This window comes from Hyaena hyaena, unplaced genomic scaffold (genome assembly GCF_003009895.1).
Source record: "Hyaena hyaena isolate Hyena2069 unplaced genomic scaffold, ASM300989v1 scaffold_1690, whole genome shotgun sequence".
Taxonomy (NCBI): Eukaryota; Metazoa; Chordata; class Mammalia; order Carnivora; family Hyaenidae; genus Hyaena; species Hyaena hyaena.
In genome coordinates, this window is record NW_024082324.1 from 53,075 (window position 1) to 70,365 (window position 17,291).

The 17,291-nt window shown below is 40.2% G+C and overlaps 1 protein-coding gene across 3 annotated transcripts in view; it reads left to right on the plus strand.

Annotated features, from left to right (window-relative positions):
• Positions 1-12,961, plus strand: part of LOC120226426 (poly(A) polymerase alpha) — a 58,852-nt gene extending 45,891 nt beyond the window's left edge. Inside the window, exons 18-22 of one of the 3 annotated variants that reach the window (XM_039224609.1) lie at positions 2,684-2,784; positions 3,014-3,234; positions 6,873-6,935; positions 9,059-9,133; positions 11,163-12,961. In XM_039224609.1, coding sequence (XP_039080540.1) covers positions 2,684-2,784; positions 3,014-3,234; positions 6,873-6,935; positions 9,059-9,133; positions 11,163-11,258 — 556 coding nt within the window. In that variant the 3' untranslated portion in view covers positions 11,259-12,961. The remainder of the gene's footprint in view (positions 1-2,683; positions 2,785-3,013; positions 3,235-6,872; positions 6,936-9,058; positions 9,134-11,162) is intronic. The other 2 variants (XM_039224610.1, XM_039224611.1) reach the window with 2 other exon arrangements.
• The last annotated feature ends 4,330 nt before the right edge of the window (positions 12,962-17,291 follow it).

Here is a 17,291-nt window from a genome sequence, read left to right on the forward strand (position 1 = left end):
AGAGACAAAGTCACCTTTCTGTCCTGGAGCTGCTTCTGTATGTGTAGCAGGGGGACATATCTATGAAAATATTACGGGTCTTCTGAAGAAGGTGAAGGTCTCTGTGGTCTGGTTTTAGTTATAGGAAACTATTTGGTTTTTTTTAAGTGGGAGAGGGGAAGAGGAAGAGAGCATGAGGGGGGAGGGCAGAGAGACAGAGAGAAAGAATCTCAGGTAGGCTCTGTGCTCACAGCACAGGGCTGGATCCCACAAACTGTGAGATCATGACCTGAGCCGAAATCAAGATTCTGATGCTCAACTGACTGAGCCATCCACACACCCCTAAATATTTTTCTTATGAAAGAAATACATGGCTATGGTGGCAAAAATTAGAACACAAAAAGCCATATTTATTTTTACTTCTATGAATTCTTTTTTTTTTTTAATGTTTATTTATTTTTGAGACATAGAGACAGAGCATGAGTAGGGGATGGGCAGAGAGAGACACACACACCCCCAGAACCTGAAGCAGGCTCCAGGCTTCGAGTGGGCAGCACAGAGCCCAATGTGGGGCTCGAACTCACAAACTGTGAGATTGTGACCTGAGCCAAAGTTGGAAGCTCAACTGACTGAGCCACCCGGGTGCCCCCACTTATATAAATTTTTACAGTGTATCCTTGCAAACTCTTCTTTTGTTTCAGTGGAAATATTACGGTATCTTCAAAGGAAGCTGTTTACAGTAGACTTCCAGGATGCTGCTAATATTTTTAATTGTGCTATTTGTGCCGATCATTTTGTTAATTAATGAGTTGATACTTAAAACTTGAGCACTTTTGCGAATGTGTGTTATATTTAATATTTTAAGAAGAAGTTTTAAAAATTGGATAGCTAGTGAAAATATAACCAGTGGCAGAGGCACAGGTTGGGCTGATTCTTTGGACAAGTGTGCAGTAGAGGAGACGTGGGCACGGTCAGGCAGGGCCACTGTCCTTCTCTGGGGCTTGGGCTTGTCGTGCGGCCTAAAGACTTCAGGCATGAGCGCGGCTTCTAAATCTTGTAGTCTTCAAAGCAACTCCCCGTTTATAGAGTCTTCTCTTCCAGTTGTTTTTTGAAAGTTTGAGTGTTCCTCCCCTCCCACCCCCTCGCCCTCCTCACACTCCCCATCCCCCGCAGAGAAGCAGACATTTTAATAAGAGGTTTGGGATTGGTATAGAATCTTTCGTACTTGGAGTTTGTGCACATGTATGTAAAATAGGCATACATACTAAGTAACTCCAGAAGTTTTAATAATAGTTTCTTACATAATAGTAATCTTCTGTAAATCACTTCTGGATTTTAAGTTTATACTTGTTTATTTGCTTAGCAGATTTCTAGTATTTATTATCCACTAGCCATTTAGCTAATTGTTTCTGGTTTTCTCCTGCATCTGTGGTGCTTCTCTGGCCAGCTGCCCCTTTCTGTTGAAACCACTTGGTGTGTGTGCCCTCTGCCCTCTCCACAGTCCTGTGACCCGGGCTTGTATTCTCCCTGAGGGGTGGCAGGGGGTCACCTGCGCTTGCTGACTCCTGTACTTCCCTGTGCCTGTGGAGCCCGGGCTTTACTAAGCTGGCCGCGCTGGCTGCATCCAAATGTCCTGGAGGCTGGGACACGACGCCCTTTTGTGTGGCCGCCTTGTCCCAGCGCCATTGTTCACAGTTGGCAGAATGCAGAGCCATAGCAGAGAGTGAGAGACCGTCACCACAGAAGACTTTGTGCTTTGGCTTTTCTTTCTTGGGAGTAATTAAAATGAGGCTATTTAACTAGGATAGGATTTATTTGAGACAGAAAGTTGAGGAGATGAGAGAGTAAAGGATGGAGGATTTGAGTTTCCTGAAATGACTGGAGGGAGTGGGATCCAGAGCATAGAAGAGGAGGGATGGCTTTGAAAGCCTTTGTTTATCTGGGCCACTGGGTGGTCTTTTAGGGTGTGGGGAACCCTTAGATTTTGTAGGCAGAAACTTATATCTATGGCTTTTGACAGGATATTTCTTATACCCCACATCAGTTAGTTCCCCAAATCAGATACCAACAGGTTTTGTTGTTGTTGTTGTGTGTTTTTTTTGTTTTTTGGGTTTTTTTTGGTGGGGTTTTATTTTGTTTTTTGAAACTACCCTGTCTAGGGGCGTGTGGGTGGTGGCTTAGTGGGTTTAAGCCTCTGACTTCAGTTCAGGTCATGATTCCCCGGTTTGTGAGTTTGAGCCCGGCATCGGGCTCTGTGCTGAAAGCTTGGAGCCTGGAGCCTGCTTTGGATGCTGTGTCTCCTCCTCTCTGCCCCTCCCCTGCTCGTGCACAAGTGCGTGCGCTCTCTCTCTCTCAAAAATAAACATTAAAAAAAGAACTGTCCTATCTAATATGCTAGTCACTAGCCGCAAGTGGCGATTTAAATGTATTAATATTATGTAAAATTAGTCATTTTCCCAACAGCTGTACTGCAGGGGCAGAGTAGCTGCAGCCGCACGGTGACGACGGCAGGGGCCGCACAGCTCTGTGGCGGCGCTGCCCTGGGGTGTTTGCACTTTCGGTTGTGGGCTATATTTTATCAAAGTCAGTTACTGATGTATATGTAGAAGTAAAACTAAAGAATCATTTCTTCTAGAATATAACTTCACATATTAAATTTTGTTATGGAATTTTATATTTCACTGTTTCTTTTTCTTTTTTTTAGCAGAAACAGTCCTGCTCCAGCTGTAACAGCAGCATCTGTGACCAACATACAGGCTACTGAAGTTTCTGTGCCACAAGTAAATTCCAGTGACAGCTCAGGGGGTAAGGTGACTGGGTCGACAGGCTGCAGAATTCTCACACTGTATTTGGTTTTATCTTTCGGTTTGAAAAGATGGCTTTATTTGTTGATTAATTTATTCGGGTTCAGTTGTTTAATGCTGCTGTATAATAATCAGTGAGATAAAATCCAGAGACCTAAAGCTTTGCTTGTAACTTGCTGTTAATATGATTTATTGTAATTTTTGTGTGTTCATGTACTTGACCTTCTTAGGTACATCGAGTGAAAGCATTCCTCAAACTGCCACACAACCAGCCATTTCACCACCACCAAAGCCTACGGTCTCCAGAGTGGTTTCTTCAACACGTCTGGTAAACCCACCACCTAGACCTTCAGGAAACACAGCAACAAAAATACCTAATCCTATAGTAGGAGTCAAGAGGACATCCTCACCTCATAAAGAAGAGAGTCCCAAGAAAACCAAAACAGAAGAGGTATCTATATATTAGTTAGCCATGGGAATACCAGCCTGCGTATTTTAAAATCCAGTGGAAGAAAATCTTTGTGAGCCAAAATTGAGAAGCAGCAAGGAAGAAAAGCTTTTAGAAAATTTTTACGTAGCACTTTAGGGCCGTAGTCTCTCTTCACCCTTCCTGCTCTTTCTTCTCAGTGACTACCTCGTCCATAAGGCTGTGCCTCTTCTTTATGCTTAGCTTGTCTCTGATGCAGGTTAGCGTGGACTTGTGTGTCATCCTGATTTATTATTCTCTCACAGCTATATCTTGTATGTGTACTGATTCTTTGGTAGCCCCTTTGGACACAGTTCTGTGATTGACATGGGGTCTGGAGTTTCTCACACTGTACTTGGTATTACAGGGTTACTAAATATGAGAGGTTTTCAGGGAATTCTTATTGAATGACTAACCAAAAATTGCAAGGTCTAATTAATTTTGAGACCTTGAGTGATTACTTCCTCCAACCCTTCAGGAAATTTTCTAGCAGTACTCTCATTTTTTTTTTTTTTTTTTTATATAAGTGGCTAGTTTACCTTGTCAAAGTTTCAGTTTAGGAAAACCATTAAAAGTGTATGTTGATTTTGGTGTGTGTCTTAAAATGTAAAATAGAAGTAAGCAGCCTTGTGACACAATTTCTTTGTGACTTTTGGCTGATAAGTTGTTACTCAGGAATTTACTCATCTCACCAAAGTTTCTTTAGAAGGGGGGAGAATCTGGATTTTCTCATGGGAATGTTTTACTCTGTAAGAGTGAAAAGTGATTCTCTCATTTGTAAGTGTTCTATTCCCCAGCTTATTCTGAAACCTTTTGGGGTTTTTTGGGTTTTTTTTAATAATCATTATTAAGTAAATATGAATAATCTGATGAATCTTGTCCTCATGATGATGCTGAATGATAATATATTATATCCTGTCTTACAACCTGCATTCTGAAAGCCCACCTGTGTAGTTATTTATTAAGGCAGTGATTTTCAGCATTGGTTGTACATCAGAATTTTTGGGGGTTTTTTCACCCCTCCTAATAGAGATTTTATGGCCTCCTCCAGATACCTGGAATCAGAGACTCCAGGGGCTAGGCCCTGGGATCTTTCCAGAAAGCCCGAGTGTCCCAGGACTGTCGTGCGGCCACCAGATAACGTGCCAGTTCTGGTGTCGCTCCACGTTCTGCCTGTCGATGCTTGTTTGCAGTCGGCAGAGGATTTCAGAATTCATATTTCTTCTTATCTTAGTAAAGTACATGTGCCCACAACTCCAGATGCCTGCTCAGTCCGCGTCCTTACTCGTAGTGCTTTATTCTTTAATGGCTCCCTGAGAGCTCTGACTCCCTGTGTCCTGGCTCAGGGTTTGTAGTTCGGTTTGCACTTAAATTGGTAGGAAACACTCATGCTTCCTGTCTAGTTAGACAGAGCATAGAATTATCGAACTTATTATGGAAAATTTTAAATCCATACACAAGTGAAGTAAAGAGAATCATTTCATGTACCCATTATGTAGCTTCAGGTGTAAGGGACTCTGCCAGTCCTTACCGTTACCTTAAGTCTTTCATCCTTTTCATTTCCCTTTGTATTTGGGTTATTTAGATTCAAAATCCAGACATCATGTTATTTCTTTAGTATTTTTAAAATCATACGTTTAAAAGAGAAGGATTACAAAAAATAGCATAAACGAAATAAACTTAACCCACTTAGAAAAATATCTAGTCAGTGCTCACATGTCCCTTATTGCATCATAAATGATTTTTTTCTTTAATACTCTTTTTTTGTTTCAGTCTGTAACTAAATAAGATCTCTGTATAACTATTGTTGATGTCCCTTAAGTATTCTTTAAAATACAGATTTCCTTCCCTTTTTCTCCTTGTTTTTTGGGGGGTTGGGGGGGTTGGGTTGGTTTCTTTGTTTTCTTTTGTTTTGTTTTGTTTTAAGTTTTCTCACAGTCTAGGTTTTGCTTGTGAAAGCTCCGTGGAGTTGACTAACAAGAACAACTTTACAGTGTAGAAAAAAGAGATCTTAGGTTGTCTCCCAGACTGCTCTCCTTGTTTTCTGGGAGAGGAGCTTGAGTGTCAGTGGCCTCTCCATCTATATAAAGCTAATTAAAGTCAGAGTTGGGATTAGAACCCAGGCCCAAATCTCATGGTGCTAAAGTAGTAGATTGTTATAATATACTAATTTTGAAGCTCTCCTAAACTGGGTCTTTTATTTTCTGTTAATGAGCACTTGATACTAGAAATTTTAGCAAACCAGAAAGAAGCACCCGTCTTAATTAATAAGACACTAACGTGCACTGAGGTAGGGGGTCTCAGGAGTCGTCAGGGAGTTTACGGCTGCTTAATTTGCATCATATGCAGAGGCTTTACAAATACATAAAAATGGGTAAGAATGGAATGTAAAATAAAAATAGAAAACTGTTTGCCCCAGATTATATGGTTCAGTGATGCTATATATGTATTTTATACATTTTCTTATGGAAAATTTCAAACGTACAAAATTATAATGAACAGTCTGTTTATAGCACTTAGCTTCAGCATTTAAGCACCTCATGGCCAGCCTGCTTCATCTGCACATCTCTCTCCTCTCCCATTGCCAGGGAGCAAATCCCAGGCATAGCGTTTCAGCCATAAGTATTTCTGTGTGTGTCTAAAGATAAGGACTTCTAAACACACAACTACAGTATATTATTACCATCTATGTGCGTGTATTTGTGTACACACACACACACACACACACACACACACAGTATATTTGCCAATATTAGCAATAATTCTGAAGTGTTAGGTATCCAGTCAGTGTTGAAGTTTGCCCATTTGTAACAAATTACTGTTTTTTAAGTTTGTAATGTTTGCAGGATACAAATAAGGTCCTTATTGGAATTGGTTTATATTGTTAAATCTCTCCTATTCATAGAAACTCCATGGTTTCTTTGCCTAGTTTTAAAGCCACATTTAAAATTAAAAGTTTGGCTAGTAAATACAGAAGAGAAGTTAGTGTTAAAAAAATAGTTTTTTTTAAGAAAGTGATGCAAGTCAGTGCAGGAACGGGAAGGTACAGCCAAAAAAGACTGATTTTGAATAGAATTATAATAAATTTAAAAATTAAGACCAGAAAAGAGCATTTCTCAAACCTCCTGTTCTTTAGGATTTTAATAAGTTTTACTGAGCAGAGGTATTGTATGGTTAATTAAGTTGGGGAAAGTTAAAGAGGTATTCCTTCTAGAACTTTCTCAGAACCTTTTATGTGCTAATATGTGCCTAAATCTCCTAGAAAGGATGGAGGGGAGGTGGTGTGATAGTGTTCCAAGTTTCTAAATTATTTGATCAAAGAATTCTTTCTCTTCTTACAAAAAAATATTTTATTAACTTTGTGGTTTTGGGGAATGTACTTTAGGTGGTATTGATCAACAGTAAGTTTTCTTCATACTCTTAAGTTTGGAAGATACTGAAGCTAAATTAAATATGTTACATTAAAATTTTTTTTCAAGTGAACTAGTAATCTATTTTAAGGCCATAATTGATCTTACAGGTTAATTATTTTCTAATTAAAATTTTTTATCAATTAAAGCATTGATTGGCAAGTAATCTAAATTTTTCATTTTAGAGAATAAAGCTTTTTTTTTCAAAAACAGGATGAAACAAGCGAAGATGCTAACTGTCTTGCTTTGAGTGGACATGATAAAACAGAAACAAAGGTATATTAATTTAGCCTTGGAATACATTCACGATTAAGAGTACAGAAGATGTGCTAAAAATGTCTCTAGAATATTGTACTGTCTTTTGTTCTGTAGGTTTTAGGTTGTTCGCAGTATTGTTTTTAGAGAAGTGTTTGTCCCTTTTGAATGTTAATTTATAGTGCTGAAATTAATTTCTCAAATGCTTGAGGTCCTTACTAAAGGCAGAGCGATCTGGGTGGACCCTGAGTAGAATAGAGTGGTGAGTGAGGCATGTTCTGTACCTTTAAAAGAACTTAAAATTAAGCAGAGAAGATAAGAGGTAGATGCAACTAATGATATTATCAGAGAAGATCAAAGTAATTGAGGCCGCAGGGGTGGTGAGGGCAGGGACGGTGGGGTGGGATTTCTGACTGAGAGATAGTGAGAAGCTTCATAGAAGGACCGCGTAGTATTTGAGGCAGTCCTGGAGGATATGTAGGATTTGGGGCATGATGAGAAGTGAGAGGGTCATTTCCCCCTTGGGCTGTGTGTGTTTAGAGAATGTTTCTGGCAAGGTTCTGGCAAGAACCTTCCGAGCCTTCTCCGGGTGCAAGGGTCTTGAGATGAGCTAGATGAGATGACAGACAGTGAGTTAGCTAAACCGTATTAGACTTCGAACACCATTTTCTTAGGAATTGAAATGTCCTGAAGGCTTTTAACTTTTTCCTCTTACTGTAGAAAATTTGGAAATCCTTTCCCCAATTTATTCCCATAGTTGACATTTTAGTTTGTATTCTTTTGGTGTCTTTATTATTGGGCATATGTGCCCAGCGCCTTTTAGTTTCAGATCTTCACTCTGTAAACCAGGAAATTGTTCCTGTGATTACATAATTTACAAAATATTCATAGCTGTTTAGAATGCTGTCTCAAGGCCGGTACCATATTTTATTCAACCAGTTCCCTATTTTTAGCAATTGTTTCTGTTAATAAAAAAAAAAAGGAAGACTGTTAAAAAAAAGAGAAAGTTACTCTTTTCTCTTGTAATAGTGACTGTAGCTAAATACCTGGCACCCACTTGGGTTTACTAGAATAAATTACTGAAAGGAATTCCTGAGTCAAATCACACACTTGTAAAACGTGGCACATTCTGCCAGTGTGACCCTTCAGAAAGCCCACCCCTCTTCCATTTCCAGTACCTACGCCCTGTTTACCCTTTTCTGTTTCATAAGAGGAAATTGCCATTTCATTGGGGTGTTTTGTGTATGTTGTTTTGTAGAAATTCAAATTTGTATGTGTTTATTTTCATCTGTGTGTGTGTCTGTATGTATTATTTTGCTTTGTGCACACCTTTAAAAGTTCAGAGCAGTGGAATGACATGGTTCGCCCTGTATTTTCTGTTAATACTTAAGAGTAGATCAGTGCATTGATTACTGAGGAGGGAAGGAGAAACAAAACTAAAAACCAAAGACAAATGTCTTAGGGACTTTTTTTTACTTTCAATTAAAGATGTAGTAGTTTTTGTCCTTTAGGTAATTTTATTTAATAATAATAACTGGGGTTTTTTTTCCCCCCCACATAGCTAAGAGCTTGGGTTTATATTGTGTTAACTATTGTCTGGGCAGTGTTTCATATATTTTTTTAATGTTTTATTTATTTCTGAGAGAGAGAGACACACGCAGCGTGAGCAGGGGAGGGTCAGAGAGAGAGGGAGACACAGAATCTGAAACTGGCCCCAGCCTCTGAGCTGTCAGCACAGAGCCCGACGCGGGGCTCGAACCCACGAACCGTGAGGTCATGACCTGAGCCGAAGTCGGACGCTTAACCGACTGAGCCACCCAGGCGCCCCATGGGCAACGTTTCATAATGTGCCCGTGCGCATCTTTCATGATGATCTGCGTCAGATGTCCAAGTTGGAGGTAGCTGGAAAGTCTGAGAGATTTTGACCACGCCTGTAGAATGTAAGTAGGCCAGTAGGAGTTTCTGTGTGTCTGCAACGGTGAGAGAGCCTAGGGCGAGGCTTGCTAGATGGCTTTGTGACGGAGCCTGTCTTTCTCTTGACCCTCTTGTCTTCCGGTTTGTCTTCTTTATTAGCCACCAAGCCCAGTTATGTTCTTTTATTCTTTTTTAAGTCTCTTTCCTCCCCCGTCCTCTTTGTCTCACAGGAACAACTTGATACAGAGACAAGTACAACTCAATCAGAAACTATTCAGACAGCGGCTTCTCTGTTGGCCTCTCAGGTACTAAGTGCAAAAAGCAAGGAGAGCTTTATAAATGTTGCTAAGATTAGTGTGGGATGATAACTTGAAATGAGCATCTGCAGAAGACCCTTAAAAAAAAATGATCTCCGTGACCGTGATTACGTGCGTGATTACCGCAGCGGGAAGCTAGCGCCCCGGGTCTGCGCGACAGCCTTGCAGCGTCGGGCGCTGCCCCTGCCTGTGCGCAGGAGCGGCCGCTGCAGACTGTCCGAGTCCTCGCTCGGCACAGCGCGCAGGCTTCTGACAGCTTTGCTTTCCAGATCAAAGAGTGAATTTTAAATTACCATAGAACTAAAAACCATTCCTTGTGGATCTTTTTGTGAAGTTAATAGAGGGTTTTTTTTTTTTTTTTTTAAAATGTGTTTCTGTCTCACATTGTACTTCTGATTTTTAATTATTAATTTAATGTAACCCATAATTCTTTAAAATTGTTTTTTTCATTTGTCCTAGAGATTCTATCTGTGGTAGTCCCTTCTTGCATCCGGCAGGCACCTGGAATCTTTTTTTTTAAATATTGATTTGTGAACCTTCAGTTTTGTTTGTGAAACAGTTGTTTTCTTTTTAATCCTTTCAAATTGAGTCCACTTCAAAGTCTGGGTCACACTCTGACATAAAGTAAATATTTTCTGTTAAGTGCACGTTGAGCTGGTGGCCGCCTGCAAGACCGCAGAGGTCACCGCTGCTCACGGCATGGCTGGTGAGCGGAGGCGGTGAGGTTCAGAGTTATTTTAACGTGATTGTGTTAAAATGTGTTTTTGCTTACCATTAACCCTCATAGCCTCTAAAGAGAGAACCATCACGTTCACTTTCTGGAACGTCTTTTATGTCCGTAACTTTTATCTAATAAAAATTTGGGGTGGAGGAAGTAACTAAAACAGCACTAGGAAATGTGCTTGGTATTGATACATGGACAGAACCACTTATCAGTCTGAAACTCCTGTGACACAATTGCACGTCCTCTGGCCTGCCCACTGCTCCGGAGAACGTTCATCCCTATAGTGATTAGTACTCATGGGTATTTTTGCCTTTCTGGTACATTTATGAGGACACAGAACTTACTTTCTAATGTCAAGATTCCTAGAACTGTTGAGAGAAAACACCCAGCTATAAAAAGAGTGATTATGTTGATTACAAGAAATACATCCCTTTATTTCATGATAGAAGGGCCGTGTTTCTTTCTGGGGAGAGGATTAGAATATTGTAGCTGTGTGTAACAAAGAGTCCTTATTGTTTTGAGATAAACTTGAAATACAAACCAAGTGACAGGATCCCTGAGATCTGCTTCCGAGTAAAAGCTGGGGGTGAAGGTGGGAGAGTGGTGGTTGGCTCTGGCTGGGCCTGTAATGGCCACGTGGGACTCCACGTGGGACTCCTCGGGTAACGCGCTCTGCCGGGGTGGATGCCTGGAACTTCCCGTAGCAAAACATTTAAAATTTTACCTCTTTGGTTTTGAATGTTAATGAAGGCCTGCGATTTAATCCTTTCTTAACATGAAACGTTGCTAAAATTTAGGATGATTAAATTACTGCTCAGGTCTATCGAGTTTTATAATTTATAGGGTCAGAGAATAATAAATTGACTGGTAACTGCTGCTATAGAAGGTGAAGTTTAAGTGTTCTCCCACGTGGGGGTGCTCCAGTGCCAGTTAATGCTGCAGCTCTTCTTGCTGTTTCAAGTACACGTAGTTTAGCGTGAATTTAATAACCATATGACAGGTCATTCTTAGAGCAGCGTGTTTATAAATCTGTGTTTTCAATTGCATAGGCGTTTTCTATGTATTGCTAAAATATTCCTACTTTATTATTTGAAAATTTCTACAAGTGTGGAACGAATAATTTCATAGTAATAGTCATGTTTATTTGCACTTCATTTTTGTTTTTCTTTAAATTTCTAATACGTCTATGATAAGGTCCCATCCATTTCTTAGAAAGTAAAGCAGTGGAAAGTAAATTTCATTTTTAAGTTACAGTGCTTTGAACAATGTTGTGTTCTTTGCTTTCGTTCTCAGAAAACATCCAGTACAGACCTTTCTGATATCCCTGCTCTCCCTGCAAATCCTATTCCTGTTATCAAGAATTCAATAAAACTGAGATTGAATCGGTAAAAACAACCTCAGGGGTCCATAAACAATATCTGCCAAGTCAACCTGTTGTCTTCAAATGCTAAAAAAGGAGAATGGAGGGTACAAGACTAGACGTGACTGGAAATGGATTTAGGTTTTGTGGCCTCCCTTACTGGGCTAATCAGCACTTGATCGGAAGTCCAGGTTAGTATGTGAAGCCAGGAGTACTATTATTGTGTTAGCAACAGTTGCATTAACTATTTCAAAAAATTACTGCCTTTAAAAAAAAAAAAAAAAACACCTCAAGCTATATTTGTATCCATAATTGACATCTGGATTGGGTTTATGTTTGATGCATTGTTTGGAAAATTTGCAATACAAACTGGCATAAGAATTCCTTGTTCGATGATGCACTTTTATGTATTTTTTTTTATTAGAAAGTAGAACTAATTTTAGATTTTCAGCTTGATGGATTTTCATTTTTTCCTGAAAAACTTCCTTTACCATTAGTCTTCAAATTGGATACCGTCGTGCAGCGATGTGCTGTTATACGTGAGGGAAGGGATAAGAGTACATCTCGTTCAGTCAGTTGCGGGAGCTAGAACCCCTCAAAATGAAATGTCACGTCTAGGGTATATATTTGACATTGAAACAATAATTAGGAAATAGTTGGTTTTGATGCGGTCATGATTAAGAAATGATATATTGGTTTTATTTATAGAATTGTTCAGAGTGCATACAAATCAGCGATCAGCCAGCATATATTTTTCTTTGAGCTTAGTAAAACTCCACATTTCTTTTGCCTTCAATCTGTTGTCTTTGAAACAAAGCTTTTTTTGCTCCCTCCCCCTCTTCTTTTCCCCTTTTTGCTTGTATGCATAAGGTAGAACTTGAGTTCATAAGAAACAAAATGCCAGTATTTTCTTAAGCCATGATGTAAAACCAATGACCCTGTGGCCACATGGCACAGAACACTAAAGTTTGGTCCCGTGGCTGAGACTTGAGGGTGACTAAAAGTGATGCGTGTGGAACATGATGACCTGACTTGGATGGCCATTTGATCTCTCAGTATGCGGGATTTTGTACACTCCACGGAACTCCTCTCTACGGTAAAGTTGATTTTCAATTTTAGACATGTGGGCAAAAAGGCATTTTCTCCAAGAATTTTAAACTAATTTTTATTTTTAAATGGTTGACCAAAATTTGTCAGTAAATTTTACATGTAGAAACATTTTAAAAATCATTTCTAGCAAGCACTTGGCATCTAGTAAGCCCTCTACTCCTTTTTTGTTTTGTTTTATCCGATCAGTAGATTAGGAACTCCTTTCTTTAAAGAAAATAAATCCTCATAATTAAACAGCAGAGTATCCATCTTCACGAAGTCTGAGGGATGCCAGATGTTGATAAACTTAGTTATTCTTTCTTAATCTGGACAGAGCAAACCTAACAGATTTTTCTGATGAGCATGTTTTACGACTCTTCCATTGTGCTCCATTCTATCACATGTGCATTTTTCATGTTAAACTGCAGTTACTTAAACTCTTCCCCTGTCCTTCTAAATTAATTTTCCAAAGTTGGAGTGTAGTCTTTCCCCTTAGGCTATGCATTAATGGAGGCTTTCTTTTCACCGTACCTTATAATGTCTAGTAGACCGTGTTTCCGCTGCTTCCCACATCTTCGCTCCGCACAGTCACCTTGCCCTTTCTCCCGCCACCTAAGAAAAAAAAAAAAAAAAGATGGTCATGCTAACAGGTGAAGTGTACAAGGTGTCTGTGTGTTTTGTGTAGCTTCAGAGTTAGATTGAAATTGCCAGGCACAGATTTAGTCTTGTCATTTTGTTTACACATTGGGGAAAAACAATTCAGTTTATTAAACGTTTCATGTAACTGTACCCAAGTTTTGCCAAGCTGGAAACTTGGACCTTTTCTGTGTAGTGACTTTTTAATTCTAGTTTTCATAACCTGAACATAAGACTGTTGCTTCCGCATGATGTATTTAGTGTCCATGACTGGAGTTTGCTTTGTTTTATAGTATCTGTACTCCTTGTATTTTTCAAGAGCTATTTTGTAAACAGATGATGTATTTCTCCATTGAAAACACAATAAAAAAAAAAAAACAGCACAATCCCACAGTTGGCTGGTTTCTTTGGACTGACTTTATTTCTTTTGTTTTATACGTTGGTTACGCTTACAACTCTATGGCCGTAAGTGAAGATTGGCAAAAGAATGTACTTTGGTCACACTTAAAAAAGATTGGCTTCTGGTTCATGTATGCTTATCAGTGGCAGCCTAGTAATCATCGAAACCTTACACAATCGGTATTTTTCATATGAATGATCATTATAAGGAGGAAAATGTGAATATAGTTGCTATTCACTTTCAGCTGTCCCATTGGATGCAGTGTTTGTGTGCGTAGACACTGTACCTTTCCTGTGCACCTGTCTCAGCCGTGTAGATGGTATACTGCTGATGTGTTTCTTTTCCAAAGCTGTTGGTGTTGCGTGCAGTTGGTCCTTTATCTCTAGTGTCAGCAGGTGGCGCTGTTGTTTTTCAGTGACTTGAGGATTCTAGTCCCTAAGATCTCCTGTTTGTCCTTTTACTAAACCCAGATCAGATACTGCTTCTCTCTTTTTAAAAAAATTTTTTTAATGTTTTTTATTTATTTCTGAGAGAGACCGCGTGAGCAGGGGAGGGTCAGAGAGAGAGGGAGATCCAGAGTCTGAAGCAGGCTCCAGGCTCTGAGCTGGACGCGGGGCTCGAACCCACAAACCGTGAGATCATGACCTGAGCCAAAGTCAGACGCTCAACCTACTGAGCCACCCAGGTGCCCCGATACTACTACTCTTAAACCCCCAAATGCTCAACATTGCGTACCAAACTTGTGGGGGCGGAGAGGGCTGCTTCGGACGTTAGCAATGGCCTACTCTTGAGTATGGTTGTCTTAAGTGCCTTTAGGGGAGGGATGGCCCTCCCGATGTAAAAGCCATTATTCCCATGGGCACGCATTTGTGTGTATTTCGCTCCTGAAATTCCAAATTCTAATGCCTTTATTATATACATTTACTCACATATATGTACAAGTGTAACAATTTACAACTGCAGCACGGGGTAACTTTTTATTAAACTTTTGGGACTGTTCAGGAAAAGGGAAAATATAGTAAAAATTATCTTTGCCTCCATTGTTCACACCTACAGAATTGAACTTGCTCGACATCCTCTACCTTGATAGACACTTAAACATGGGACTGAATGTCACACTTGCTGACTTTGATCACCTACATGGTCTTCGGGCTTTTCATGCATCTTGCTGAGTTGGTAAAATAATTGGAAGTTGTGTGTGTTGTGGCTCTGGGTATATTCTGGAATAAAGTTTGTATTTTTCTAATTAACACCTGTTTTCTCCTCCACCCAGAAAGATGTTTTAGAGCTCTGTGTAGTGTTAATTCTGGCTGCGCACGAGGTGGCAGTAAGGGACCAGCAGCTCCTGGTAGCGGTTGGTGTAGGGAAGGGCCCGCCATCACCGTACACAGGCTGGCGGGCCGGGCCCAGGGGTGCTGACTGTCCGTGCACCTAAATGCATTGGCGCAAAAAAGAGAGACTATTTATCAAAAAAGACATTGAATAACCTTTTGGGTATAGTTTTGCCTATTTTAATTCTAAGAAAAGAACAGCACAAGGAAAATTAGTTGCTTTTAGCCTGAATCGTATGTTTTATTTTTAATTCTCCACTTTACTCCTTTACTGTTAGTTTTTCTTCAAACCAGAATCGCAAATGGATGCTGTCTTACCTTGGACCTGAACCTGGTACACGAGGTATGAAGTGTATCTGTAATAAACGTGACTTTCAGTCACACCGTGACAAGTGGCCTGTTTAATTCTGGGTAGTGTCTGTTCTTCATATTTGTATGATCCATTTATTCATTCTTTATATGTACCAGTTTGAACGTTCTTGTGACATTTTATACAGCTTTATTGGCACCAAGAAAGATGGCCTCAGTATTTCTGAGCCATGTGTCTTGCAAGTGGTTGCATATACTTCATCCTAGAAGTGATTTCATGTACTTGGGGGACGTCATCAGCTCCCAGTCGTCTTCCTCAGAGACACACTCCTTTCTCCGGCGTCTGTGACTTCACTGAAGCTGATCGGTGACCAAGCATTTATGTATTTTATTGAAAGGGATGGAGTTTGAATTGTATTCCCTCCCCCCCCTCCCCCAGTTCTCAGGCCTTCCCTTGAAAATGGAGAATTAAGGCTTTGCCCAGGTTCACATTGCAGAGGGCTCACATTCGTGGGGAAGGTGGTGACCCTGGCCCCTGTGCTTTTTCCCCACAGTTCCCTTTTTTAAAGGCTTCACACTCTCAGAAGCTAAGAATCCTATCAATCCTATCGACAGGGCAGGGCGGTGGTTAGGGTTTAGAGTTTAGCCACCTGTTTAAAATGGGTACTTTTAAATGAGCCACTGCCTTCTCTTTCCTTCTGTCCTGGGCATCTACACACTGCACTCGTGGGATGGACAATGGGTCCTCTTTCGCAACGAGAAACTGAAGTCTGTTTTGTGCTTTAATCGAACGAAGCTTTACGGTTTTTGCTGTATTTTCTAAGGTACAGGATAATCTCTTAATCAAAAATAGTTTTCTCCTTGCCACCCCGCTTAGAGTTTTTGTTTACGTGGGTGGTTTTTCAGTCGTGACAATGGGTTTATGCTGCATCTTCCACTCTCCTGCTTTCTTGGGTGCTAGAATTGACCAAGGAAAGCCTCACAGTGTGTGGCTTCTGTTTTACACTGCAGAATAAACAGCCAGGGTCTAGGAGCCCCAGAACTGATTGCCCTTGGGCTTGAACTTGTGGCTGACACTTGGTCTTGGCAGAGTTCTTTTTCCCAGCTGCGCACAGACCTCACAGCCGTAAGATGTACCACAGCAAAAACACACTATTTGGAACAGTCTAAATTCAGTTACATAATATCCTGGCCCTCCGGTACATTTTATAACCATTGTTTTATCTGCAGTTAAATATTTTCCAAACTGCTGCATCAGTGGTTTGAGATACAGATTAAAGAGAAAACCATTAAGTTTAAGGTTGAAGTCTCTGGCTGAGTATAATGTAATTAACAGCTAAAATGACAATCACCTCCTGTAAGTTTCAATATTTGGAAGTATCCAGACCGTATACTCTGTTTCCACCTAACTTGAGTGTTTTTAATTTCACATTAGTCACATGATCATGACCTGATTTTTTTTTTTTTAAATCTGTTTCTCAAAAAATACTTTGTAAGCCCTTTAGAAGCATTTCTTTTAATTAATTTGTAAGATGCTATTTTCTGATTCAACAGATTTCAATCTGAAAATATGTATTTTGAATAATTCAAGAATTTTAGTTTTATGGGTTTCTTACAGCTCATTGCAGACAGTCAGCTCAGTCTTGTGTGTTTTCTAATAATGTCAGAGTCCCTAAAATCGTTAAAAAAATTGTTAACGATTTTTGCTTTAAGAAGACTTATGTAAATGCAAAATAGCAGTTATTTCTGGGGAGCAGAGCGATCTCGTGCCACGGCTGTTCCCCTCTGAATCCCCATATATACACACATATGTGGGTATCTGGGTCCTTTTCAAATTTCAGGCATAAGCAAGTAGGTATATGTATTTTACTGTAATAATGCAAAATGTCCCAACTTTGTGCTTGTTCCTTGTGGATGCTGTCTCTCTCTTGGCACGACACCCTCCTTACAAACTTTCACACTGTGCGGTGCCTGGTGCTATGTGATTTCCAGAAATCTGGCATGAGAATTGGTCCTTGTTTGCGTTTTCTGACTGCAGTGGAGCTGTTAATAAAGAGATTGATGATAAAGTTGTTGAAAAGAGACAGTTGGGCAGAACCGCTCCCCATGAATGACAGAGGGCATGACCCGCCTTCACAGCCAAGAAAGCCGCCCCCAGCAGAGGACCGGCCGTGCCCGGACACTGTGCCAGACTGTTAGAAGGAGCTTTGCTGCGCTATTAGGCTGCTACATCTCTTTAATTTAGACTTGCCTCCCATTCCCACTTTTATCCTAAAGTTCATGGAATGAATGCGCGG